At 43.8% G+C, this 12,500-nt stretch overlaps 1 protein-coding gene across 4 annotated transcripts in view; it reads right to left on the bottom strand.

Moving 5' to 3' along the window:
• Positions 1–12,500, bottom strand: part of LOC121543435 (ankyrin repeat and sterile alpha motif domain-containing protein 1B-like) — a 286,881-nt gene that overhangs the window by 71,274 nt on the left and 203,107 nt on the right. For 3 of the 4 annotated variants that reach the window (XM_041853304.2, XM_041853303.2, XM_045208911.1), the window contains exons 16-18: positions 12,303–12,422; positions 10,026–10,104; positions 8,345–8,451 (exon numbers count right to left, since the gene is read on the bottom strand). In XM_041853304.2, the coding sequence (XP_041709238.2) occupies positions 8,345–8,451; positions 10,026–10,104; positions 12,303–12,422 (306 nt within the window). Of the gene's footprint in view, positions 1–8,344; positions 9,014–10,025; positions 10,105–12,302; positions 12,423–12,500 lie in introns of those variants that run through there. The other variant, XM_045208912.1, reaches the window with a different exon arrangement.

Here is a 12,500-nt window from a genome sequence, read left to right as displayed (position 1 = left end):
CCCGCGCTGTCAGCCTGGCTACAGATGGTGCGCCTTCAATGATCGGGAAAAAAGCAGGCGTTGTGACAAAGTTCAGAGAGAAAGTGCAATCTGCAAATGGAGGACGTGATTTTTTGACTTTTCACTGTATTTTGCACCAGGAGGCTTTGTGTTGCAAGTCATTAAAGATGGATAACGTCATGAAGGTGGTCATCCAAACTGTTAATTTCATCCGATCCAGAAGCCTGAATCACCGTCAGTTTGACAGCCTTCTCAGAGAAAAAGACCACATCTATGGCCTGCCATACCACACTGAGGTAAGATGGTTAAGCCGAGGTGCTGTGCTGAGGCGTTTCTTTAATTTACGAGAAGAAATTGAACAGTTCATGGAAGAAAAGGGCAAACCAGTGTTAGAATTTCATTCCGCAGAATGGATGCAGGACCTTGCATTTATGGTGGATGTTACAGAGCACCTGAATAACTTGAACAAACAGCTGCAAGGGCGCAACAAAGTTGTCACGCAGTATTATGACAGCATACGTTCTTTCAAGTTGAAGCTGTCATTGTGGGAGACGCAACTTGCCGGTGGTGATGCAGCTCACATCCCCTGTCTGAAAAGATGTGTGCGCGACCCAACATGTGGCAGACATGAAGCGGTTCAAAGATAAAATAACGGGACTGTTACGGGAGTTTGAGCAACGCTTTCAGATTTATGTTGATGTTTTTATGTTGATGTGCTATTGTTTTTAATTGATTTTATTTGTATATTTAACCTATTCTTGACTCTGTGGTTCTTGCACTTGTTTGGGGAACAGGATTTCATTATTTTTATCTACATTTCTGCCTGAGAAATGACACCCTGATATAGTTCTGTGATCTGTGAAACAGTTCTGTTAATCACTGAGGCATTGTGTGTTTGTGTGTTCTTTGTCCTCAGAACTTTCAAATAACTTGAGGTGTTTTATGATTAATAGTGATGTTGTGCTTTTGGACACTGTCCTCAGGCTCCAGCTTTATGTTTATATGTTTTTATGTTGATGTGCTATTGTTTTTAATTGATTTTATTTTATTTGTATATTTAACCTATTCTTGACTCTGTGGTTCTTGCACTTGTTTGGGGAACAGGATTTCATTATTTTTATCTACATTTCTGCCTGAGAAATGACACCCTGATATAGTTCTGTGATCTGTGAAAGAGTTCTGTTAATCACTGAGGCATTGTGTGTTTGTGTGTTCTTTTTCTTTAGAATTTTCAAATAAACTTGACGTGTTTTATGATTAATAGTGATGTTGTGCTTGTACTATTTTGGACACACTGTCCTCAGGCTCCAGCTTTATGTTGTATGTTGATCGTATTAAAACAAAGAAAACTATCTGAAGTTGTTGTTTTTAAGTTATATATACCATGATTTTTCCGGTCCGGCCCACTTGGGAATAGATTTTCCTCCATGTGGCCCCTGAGCTAAAATGAGTTTGACACCCCTGCTTTAGATGGATGGATAGATGGATGGTACACACACTACAAAGAGAGCTGAACTGCCTGTACAGAACCTTGCATGGCTCAGCCCACTGGTGCTGCAGTTACCAGGTCAACCAGAGAAACAGATGCAGGTCACAGCAAGCAGAGAGAGATGGCTGGGAGGAGGAGGGCTACCCGCAAAACCCTTCATTACACACAAACACACACACACACACACACACATACACACACACACAATTACTCAGACACATATAGGCGGTCTCTTTCTCTCTGCATTAAAATCAACCATATTCTACACCACCCAAACCAATACTACTGTATATACCACACTGTAAAAAAGCCATTTAACCAATTGCTTAATCAGCGTTATTCTGTGAGTTGAGTAGACTTCAAAATAGCATTGAAGTGGATTCAACCTATACAGTGAGGGAAAAAAGTATTTGATCCCCTGCTGATTTTGTACGTTTGCCCACTGACAAAGAAATGATCAGTCTATAATTTGAATGGTAGGTTTATTTGAACAGTGAGAGACAGAATAACAAAAACAAAAAAATCCTGAAAAACACATGTCAAAAATGTTATAAATTGATTTGCATTTTAATGAGGGAAATACGTATTTGACCCCTCTGCAAAACATGACTTAGTACTTGGTGGCAAAACCCTTGTTGGCAATCACAGAGGTCAGATGTTTCTTGTAGTTGGCCACCAGGTTTGCACACATCTCAGGAGGGATTCTGTCCCACTCCTCTTTGCAGATCTTCTCCAAGTCATTAAGGTTTAGAGGCTGACGTTTGGCAACTCGAACCTTCAGCTCCCTCCACAGATTTTCTATGGGATTAAGGTCTGGAGACTGGCTAGGCCACTCCAGGACCTTAATGTGCTTCTTCTTGAGCCACTCCTTTGTTGCCTTGGCCGTGTGTTTTGGGTCATTGTCATGCTGGAATACCCATCCACGACCCATTTTCAATGCCCTGGCTGAGGGAAGGAGGTTCTCACCCAAGATTTCACGGTACATGGCCCCGTCCATCGTCCCTTTGATGCGGTGAAGTTGTCCTGTCCTCTTAGCAGAAAAACATCCCCAAAGCATAATGTTTCCACCTCCATGTTTGACGGTGGAGATGGTGTTTTTGTGGACATAGGCAGCATTCCTCCTCCTCCAAACACGGCGAGTTGAGTTGATGCCAAAGAGCTCCATTTTGGTCTCATCTGACCACAACACTTTCACCCAGTTCTCCTCTGAATCATTCAGACGTTCATTGGCAAACTTCAGACAGGCATGTATATGTGCTTTCTTGAGCAGGGGGACCTTGCGGGCGCTGCAGGATTTCAGTCCTTCACGGCGTAGTGTGTTACCAATTGTTTTCTTGGTGACTATGGTCCCAGCTGCCTTGATCATTGACAAGATCCTCCCGTGTAGTTCTGGGCTGATTCCTCACCATTCTCATGATCATTGCAACTCCACGAGGTGAGATCTTGCATGGAGCCCCAGGCCGAGGGAGATTGACAGTTATTTTGTGTTTCTTCCATTTGCGAATAATCGCACCAACTGTTGTCACTTTCTCACCAAGCTGCTTGGCGATGGTCTTGTAGCCCATTCCAGCCTTGTGTAGGTCTACAATATTGTCCCAGACATCCTTGGAGAGCTCTTTGGTCTTGGCCATGGTGGAGAGTTTGCTTCTGTGGACAGGTGTCTTTTATACAGGTATACAGGTAACAAGCTGAGATTAGGAGCACTCCCTTTAAGAGTGTGCTCCTAATCTCAGCTCGTTACCTGTATAAAAGACACCTGGGAGCCAGAAATCTTTCTGATTGAGAGGCGGTCAAATACTTATTTCCCTCATTAAAATGCAAATCAATTTATAACATTTTTGACATGCATTTTTTCTGGATTTGTTGTTGTTTTTCTGTCTCTCACTGTTCAAATAAACATACCATTAAAATTATAGACTGATCATTTCTTTGTCAGTGGACAAACGTACAAAATCAGCAGGGGATCAAATACTTTTTTCCCCTCACTGTAAATATCAATGCAACCAGCTGCAATACGATTTCTTATTTTGCTCAACACTAAATTACAAACTCACGTTGTCTCAAAACCACGCCCATCATTATCCTATTTCCCAGCATGCTCTACTGCAGGTTGATTATGAAAATTGCTTGTTAAAATACCTGTGTTTTTGCATGTACAGTGCCTTCTGAAAGTATTCAGACCCCTTGACTTTTTCCACATTTTGTTACGTTACAGCCTTTTTCTAAAATGGATTAAATTGTTTTTTTCCCCCACTCATCAATCCACACAAAATACCTCATAATGACAAAGCAAAAACAGGTTTTTAGAAATGTTTGCTAATTTATAAAAACAAAAAAATTGAAATATCACATTTACATAAGTATTCAGACACTTTACTAAGTACTTTGTTGAAGCACCTATGGCAGCGATTACAGCATCGAGTCTTCTTGGGTGTGACGCTACAAGCTTGGCACACCTGTATTTGGGGAGTTTCTTCTCTGCACATCAGGTTGGATCGGGAGCGTCGCTGCACAGCTATTTTCAGGTCTCTCCAGAGATGTTTGATCGGGTTCAAGTCCGGGCTCTGGCTGGGCCACTCAAGAACATTCAGAGACTTGTCCCGAAGCCACTCCTGCGTTTTCTTGGCTGTGTGTGCTTAGGGTCGTTGTCCTGTTGGAAGGTGAACCATCGCCTCAGTCTGAGGTCCTGAGTGCTCCGGAGCAGGTTTTCATCAAGGATCTCTCTGTACTTTGCTCCGTTCATCTTTGCCTCGATCCGGACTAGTCTCCCAGTCCTTGCCGCTGAAAAACACCCCCACAGCATGATGCTGCCACCACCATGCTTCACCGTAGAGATGGTGCCAGGTTTCCTCCAGACGTGACGCTTGGCATTCATGCCAAAGAGTTCAATCTTGGTTTCATCAGACCAGAGAATCTTGTTTCTCATGATCTGAGAGTCTTTAGGTGCCTTTTGGCAAACTCCAAGTGGGCTGTCATGTGCCTTTTAAGTGGCTTCTGTCTGGCCACTCTACCATAAAGGCCTGATTGGTGGAGTGCTGCAGAGATGGTTGTCCTTCTGGAAGGTTCTCCCATCTCCACAGAGGAACTCTAGAGCTCTGTCAGAGTGACCATCGGATTCTTGGTCACCTCCTGACCAAGGCCCTTCTCCCCCGATTGCTCAGTTTGGCCGGGCGGTCAGCTCTAGGAAGAGTCTTGGTGGTTCCAAACTTCTTCCATTTAAGAATGATGGAGGCCACTGTGTTCTTGGGGACCTTCAATGCTGCATTAATGTTTTGGTACCCTTCCCCAGATCTGTGCCTCGACACAATCCTGTCTCGGAGCTCTACGGACAATTCCTTTGACCTCATGGCTTGGTTTTTGCTCTGACATGCACTGTCAACTGTGGGACCTTATATAGACAAGTATGTGCCTTTCCAAATCATGTCCAATCAATTGAATTTACCACAGGTGGACTCCAATCAAGTTGTAGAAACATCTCAAGGATGAACAATGGAAACAGGATGCACCTGATTTCAATTTTGAATCTCATAGCAAATGGTCTGAATACTTATGTAAATAAGGTATGTGTTTTTTATTAGTAATACATTTGCAAACATTTCTAAAAAACAGTTTTTTCTTTGTCAATATGGGGGATTATGTGTAGATTGCTGGAAAAATAAGAAGATTTAATTCATTTTAGAATAAGGTTGTAACGTAACAAAATGTGGAAAAAGTCAAGGGGTCTGAATATTTATGCTACACAAAAATAAATAACATTAATTTTTCTAAAATAATCCAATCTGTTAGTAGTTGTACTTATTGCAACAGTTACTGAGATGGCTGTTCCAGTTTAGATGATTTAGGTAGTCTCATTAATTAATCTTCCCTACCCCGGCAGTCATTCTCAGGGCTCCAGACTAACATTTTCACCTGGTGGTAATGGTGCCACTTACTTTTTCATTTGGAAGCACCAGACCAAGTCTTGGTCGCACCCGAAAAAAATTGCAGCGTCACGCAATAGAAAAAATAATTAACCACTTACAAAGTCATTCACAGGGCTTTATTAAGAGGTGTAATAGACTACCGAGATGAAATACGTGGTTTCACCTAACATATCCATGCAGAAATGCATGATTCAATATATTTTGATGTGACACCTAATTCAGTGATTGTCATGCCATATAAAATATCTTGGCTGTAAAATAGTTGCTATAGAGCTCAATATTGAGAGTTGAGAAATAAGTTGAGAAATAAAAAGTATACCTACAGAAAGCTGAGAACCCCCTCTCTCTCTTCAACAGTGACAACATTAGTTGCTTACGTTAGTTGCTTCCAAATCTGTGTTTGTCCCGCAATTGGATTTTTAAATGTTATAGCCTACAACCAGAATAAATTATTTTCTCCCACAGCGCAGGGGGGAGGGAGTTAGTGTCTCATCACAGTAGCAGGCCTCAGCAAAACAGGCACAGGGGCAGGGCAGAGACTTTCATTATAGAAATCGTGAGGATAATGCACATCACTGTTTGACAAAATCATGGTTTTAGCCTCCTAAAAAAATAGGACGTTTGGAGTGAGGTGACCATGTAGAATGGGCAGCTCGCACTGATGCGACTAATCTAAATTTTTACTTGCACAGCCAAGTCAAAGGATCGCAAAATGTGACTAAATGGTTGCAGTCCAGAGCCCTGATTCTGAATGCAGGTGATTAAAAGTTCAAATTGTTGGATATCCTCACTCTGGCTGGATTCCAATAGGAACTACACATCACTTTGCAAGCCAGCAATATGTGGCTTGCAGGCTTGATGTGGCCAGTAAACCAGGAGTTTCAGACCACTGTGTTAGGGTGTAACTAGGCCCTCAAAGAAAAGTCTTATGATATATGTAATGTATTGTCATAGTAAGATTAATTTAGAGGCACACAGGGAAATATCCAAATAAGGCAGAATACATTCTCAAGTTGAATTGTGTCTACATTTCAAGGTTGAGTGAACATACAATTCAACTTGAGAATATGCCCAAATGTTGAGCAAACTAAAAATTGCAGCTGGTTGCCTTGATATTTTAAGTTCTCAACATCTTATATACAGTATATACCATATTTTTTACATTGCACTTGAACCGGTTCAGGCGTTTTCTTCTCCAGTCAGACTGCAGCCAATATAACTGTATTACTAGGATAATGGACTTTAGTCTTAGCATGCCATGAAACTCATTCTGTATGGAGATACAGTCATGGTGGCTGCTAGCTTGAATGTCAGTTGGACATCCTCTCTTGTATAATACATGAATAAAGATTACGCAGGGGCTGTAACAGAGCTGTACACATGCACAGACAAACACACGCAGGTTTGCACTGAGTCTTTTTGCATTATCATTAAAATGTTTGGTTATGTGATAAAGCTGTAAATGAGGGAGTAGGAAGGAGTAGGAACACACACTCAAACATCCCCCCTCACTATCCATCTCTGTCTCTCTGTCTCTCTCTCTCTCTCTCTCTCTCTCTCTCTCTCTCTCTCTCTCTCTCTCTCTCTCTCTCTCTCTCTCTCTCTCTCTCTCTCTCTCTCTCTCTCTCTCTCTCTCTCTCTCTCTCTCTCTCTCTCTCTCTCTCTCTCTCTCTCTCTCTCTCTCTCTCTCTCTCTCTCTCTCTCTCTCTCTCTCTCTCTCTTCATGTTTTTCTCTTCTCTCTCTCCATCATCCACCCCCTCTTTCTTTCTTTATTTCTTTACCTTGGTCTCCCTCCCTCCCTCCCTCCCTCCCTCCTGATAACAACACAGGTCCCTGAGTAGATGATTGGTGCTGCACAGTGTTTTATGCTCTTCAGAAACAGAGCACACACACACAACCAAGCATGTGCTTACGAAGCATGTGGCAAATACAATTTGATTTGACACACACACACACACACGTCTTGAACCAATCCCACAAGCTCCCTGTCACGTATGATGAGTTTTAGTCACGCACATGTCAAAGTACAGACCAAGCTAAAACATGTGTGACCTGTCACAGAGAGATCAATACACACACACACACAGTGAAATGTCATGGAGGAAGTTCCTGCATACTAAACGATACACATGTAGTCTCTCACTACACGCTACCAGAGATGAAAGAAGAGAAAAAAGGAGTGATGGGAAGATGAAAGAAAGGAAGACACTGATAGTTCAGAGTTGTGTGTGTGTGTTGGATTACGTTTGTTGCCTGTGTGTGTGTGTGTTTTTTGTACGTAGTCTGTGTGTTGTGCAACTGTCTTGTGGGACTGGGGGTGGAGAAACATGAAGGATAGGAGGAGAGGAACAGAAACAGAAAGAAAAGGGAACAGTAAACAGAGAGAGAGAGAGAGAGAGAGAGAGAGAGAGAGAGAGAGAGAGAGAGAGAGAGAGAGAGAGAGAGCGAGACAGAGACAGAGAGAGAGAGACAGAGTCACAGAGAGAGAGCGAGACAGAGACAGAAAGAGAGAGACAGAGTCACAGAGAGAGAGCGAGACAGAGACAGAGAGAGAGAGACAGAGTCACAGAGAGAGAGCGAGAGGGAGGGAGAGAGAAAACAGACAATAATAACAAAATGATGCAATGAGAGAAAAGAGAGGAGAGAGACAGAAAGAGAGAGAGAAAGGGAGCAGAGAGAGAGTGAGGTTGGAAAGGAGAGGAGCAAACAAGAGCAGATGAGAGGATAGACAAGGATAGTGTGAAGGAAAGTGAGAGGGTGGAAAATAAATTAGAGAAGACACACAAAACCCACCAGAAAACCCACCAGAAAACCCACCAGAAAACCCACCAGAAAACCAAGAAAACGACACAAACCCAACAAAAACACAAGTAACAAAATCTAGACGCAACTCCCTTTCTCCCCCTCTCCTCTCCCCCCATCTCTACTCACCATAAACTGCACGTTGTCGAAGCCGTTGGCCAGTAGGTGGTTCTCATATTGGACCAGTCCAATGCTGTCCAGCCATTGTCCCACAGACTGCATGGGGCACCGGGGACCTATGAGGGGGTGAAGGGGCAGACGCTTCAGGAGGGAGTACCCATCCACCCGGTAACACCGGCAGTCGGGCTGGGAGAGCTGGCACTGCCACATCATGTTGCGGGCAATGTGGCTGTCGAACGAGCCCGCCATGGTAAAGGAAGAGGGGGAGGAGTGTGGAGGAGAGGGGAAAGAGAGAGGGAGGATGGATGGGGGGGTTGGAGGATAGGGGGTTGGGGTTAGGCTTGGTTGAGGGTTATGAGCATGGCTGAGGGGTTAGGATGGAGGAGCGAAGCATGCTAAGGTGCTGGGGGATAAGTTTAGGGTGGTTGGAGGTAGATATAGGGATTGGGAAAAGAGGGGGGCGAGGGCTGGGGTTAGATCCAGAGAAGAGGTGCCGTCCTGGGGGTAAGATCCATGAGAGAGAGGGTGCAGAGGCTGGAGGTGGTCTGATAGATCCGATAGATGCCTGTGTCTTTCTGCTGCGCTGGTGCTTTCCTTTCACGCTCTCAGCTGTTGCTCCTGCCTGCCTGTTCGCCTCACGAGTGTGTGTGTACGAGTGTGTGCGAGCAGGAGCGAGAGAGAGAGAGAGAGAGAGTGAAGGAGATAGGGAGAGCTGCCTGCTTGGTAGAATTCTCTTTATCAAGTACTCCCACACTCAACTGGATGCTTTCTGCAGCCTTCTCTCTCTCTCTCTCTCTCTCTCTCTCTCTCTCTCTCTCTCTCTCTCTCTCTCTCTCTCTCTCTCTCTCTCTCTCTCTCTCTCTCTCTCTCTCTCTCTCTCTCTCTCTCTCTCTCTCTCTCTCTCTCTCTCTCTCTCTCTCTCTCTCTCTCTCTCTCTCTCTCTCTCTCTCTCTCTCTCTCTCTCTCTCTCTCTCTCTCTCTCTCTCTCTCTCTCTCTCTCTCTCTCCTCTGCCTTCCTCTCCCTCCTCTTTCTATCCTCCCTCCTCTCTCTCTCTGCTCTCGTTTTTCTCACTCTCTCTCCCTCGATCTCTCTGCTCTCCCTTCTTTCGCGCTCTCTCTCTTTTCTTAGTTCTCCCTCTATCGCTCCCTTTCCCTTCTCTCTCTCCCTCGTTATCTCTCACTCCCAGCCCCTCCCTCTCTTTCTCCCCCCTCTCTCTCACTCTCTCTGTCCCCCTCTCTTTATCTCAGTGCCTCACACAGATAGCAATAGCCATCAGATGAGCCTCTTTGTCTGAGAGCTGAACACACAATGTGGGTGTGGGTGCATGTGCGTTGGTGGGAGACAGCAGGTTTAGCACATAGCGCAAACAGCATTTCTCTCAGTGGTAACCATGGTAAGGGAATGCTTCACATGCATAGTAGAGGAGAGGCGGGAGGATGGAGATAAGGGGAAATAGCGAGAGAGAGAGCGAGAGAAAGAGAGAGGAGGATGGAGAAAGAGGGGGGGAAGATAGAGGGAAAGAGAAGGAGGAGAGAGAGGTGAGAGGGGGAGTGACAGAAGGACAAGTGGGGATGAGACAGAAGTGAGGAGGAAAGAGGGAGAGATGAGGGGAGAGAGAATGAGATAGAGGAGAAAGGAGGTATGGAAGCTGGGGATTTCAGTTCATTGAGTTTCTGACTATGTGTTTACCTGCATTATTCTCCTTGATCCCCTCCAAGCCCGTGCCAGTGCCAATTCCAGCCCCAATGGAGCTCATAATCTTATCAATCTGAATGGAGGGAAGGAGAGAGGAGAGAGAGAGAGTTGTCATTTAGAAAATGTTCATACTGTATCTCTAGCTGCCTATATGTAAATGACATGGTTGTTATAAATTCAAATTAATGGCAATCAATCACCTTTGAATTTTATTGAGTTGACAGGCGAGGAGGACAGAAGAGATTGAAGGAGAAAAGGGAGATACTTGGAAGAAGGGAAGGGAGAGAAAGGAGGGGAGAAGATGGATGGGAAAGCATGAAAGAGAGCCTTTAAGCTCGTCTACAGGGGGATTCCACAGCAGGAATCTGACCCTAGACCTGCTGTTAAGCAATCAACTGTGCAGTGCAGCACCATACAACTTACAGGCTCAATGACTGCCAATGGGGGCTACCACATCACTGCTGACTCACTGATCTAAGGTCAGAGAGCTCACCCAAATGACACAATTCCTAATTTTAAAGTAGTCTATGGAATGGGAAAATTGGGACTCCCACATTGGGTTTGAGTACAAAAGCAATAGATCACTATTTTCTAACGTTAGCAACATAGCATTGATGATCAAAAACAGCTAAGAGTGAATGGACCCCATGTAGCCTACACTTGTTTACATGCATGGCATCATTATCAGGGTCAGGAAAACCGTAATTTAAAGGAGAAATCCGCAGCTGAAACAATTACAAATCGTTCTTCCCACCCCTGTTTCGGTACAAAGCTGAGGAACGGAGCTAGAGAACTATAACCACTTAAATTAATCGAAAGAGCTATGGACTGAACAGATATCCAAATGATAGTTTGAACCATGTTTTGAGGCTATACCGTGCTTGTTTACATTTACTTTGTTTACAAACATTGGAGTAAAACAAGCTTATATTTTGGGTTCTGATGGGGTACAACATTTGAACTAAGCTCATGAGGCATTTATAAGTTATATTCCTGAAGAATCAATGGGTACATTTAACTAATTTAGAAGTCCAAAAATGGATGTATCAACTGCAGATTGCCCCTTTAAGAGCAGTATACCTATAAGCACATACAGTTCTTTAGTGAGCCTTCCCTTGTGGGCAGCCTCTTGCTTATATAGCAGAACTGTCTCTTGCATTTCTGCTCAAAATAGAACAAATACACTACATCTCATTCCAAAATCATGGGCATTAATATGGAGTTTGGTCTGCTAAGGTTGTTCATTTTTGCCATGGAAAAATATCGCAATTCTGGGATCATCACAGCCCTACTATAGAGCATATGAAAAAGCAATATGATCATCCACATCAAATAGATCACACACGTCAAACACACCCAGTATATTAGCCAATCAGCTTAAGTGTTTTGTTGCTATGTTCAGGAGTGCAGAATCCAGTCTAGAACAAGGCTCTGCACTAATTATGATGTTTTGTAAATGACTGTAAAGTGGGTATTAGTGAGGTTGATATATTTCTGATTTATTTTATAGGCTGATCATTTGTGTATGGAAGAGGTGGCTTAACGTGTGTGTTTTCCTGTGTGTGTTCCTGGGTGTGTTTCTGTGTATTAAGCTGGACTCCTTTTCCTGCGTATCTTAACATCTGTCACCTCACCAAACGCACCCAAGGCACCCAAGAAAAGCATTAGTTGTGGTGTGTGCAGGTGTGTGGTGTGTGGTGTGTGTGGTGTGTGCGTGTATGTGTGTCTGAGAGAATGCCTGTCTGTGTGAATAGTGATCAGAAGATCATTTGGCTGTGAGTCAGTGTGTATAATATTTCTTAACGATGGAAACAAACACATGGATCACAATAATGCTTAAAGTGTGTCAGTGGTACTTTACCACCACCCGTACACCAACCCCGGGCGGACACACACAAACACACACGCACACGCACACACACACGCACACACACACACCACCACTAATGCTTTTCTTGGGATGCCTTTTCGTTCTATCTATCATCTCTATCTCTCCATCGCTGCATTTTTCCTCCCTTTTTATCTTATTCAATCTCCTCTATTTTCTTCATTTCCTCTCACATGTAGTTTTTTTTTTACTTCATAGAAGAGAAAGTAAAGTAACCTGGACATTCATGTCGTCTTTCTCTTGGACCAGAAAATAATTGTGTTAAACAGACTCACAGATAATTGACCACGTCTTACAAAGCAACAAATAATTTCTTCTTTGTTTAAGTTCTAGACATTAAATTTCTATCTGATTGAACAGCAGCCATAGCGTGTTTCTCTCACCTCCTCCCATTCAGCGGTGAAGGAGGGTGTTCTCTCTAGCTGGGCCCCAGGATTGGTGGTGTCCCCTGGGCTTCCTCCCGGCCCCTGGCCCCTAGCCCCTGACCCCCAGTGGTGCTCCTCCTGAAAGAGACAGTCAACATACTGTCCATTACATCTATGTTTAACAATAGATCCATCAATTGGATCAATACCATTTAT

This window comes from Coregonus clupeaformis, chromosome 28 (genome assembly GCF_020615455.1).
Source record: "Coregonus clupeaformis isolate EN_2021a chromosome 28, ASM2061545v1, whole genome shotgun sequence".
Taxonomy (NCBI): Eukaryota; Metazoa; Chordata; class Actinopteri; order Salmoniformes; family Salmonidae; genus Coregonus; species Coregonus clupeaformis.
The sequence above is the reverse complement of the archived record's forward strand: the minus strand, read 5'-3'. Positions and strand labels throughout refer to the sequence as shown.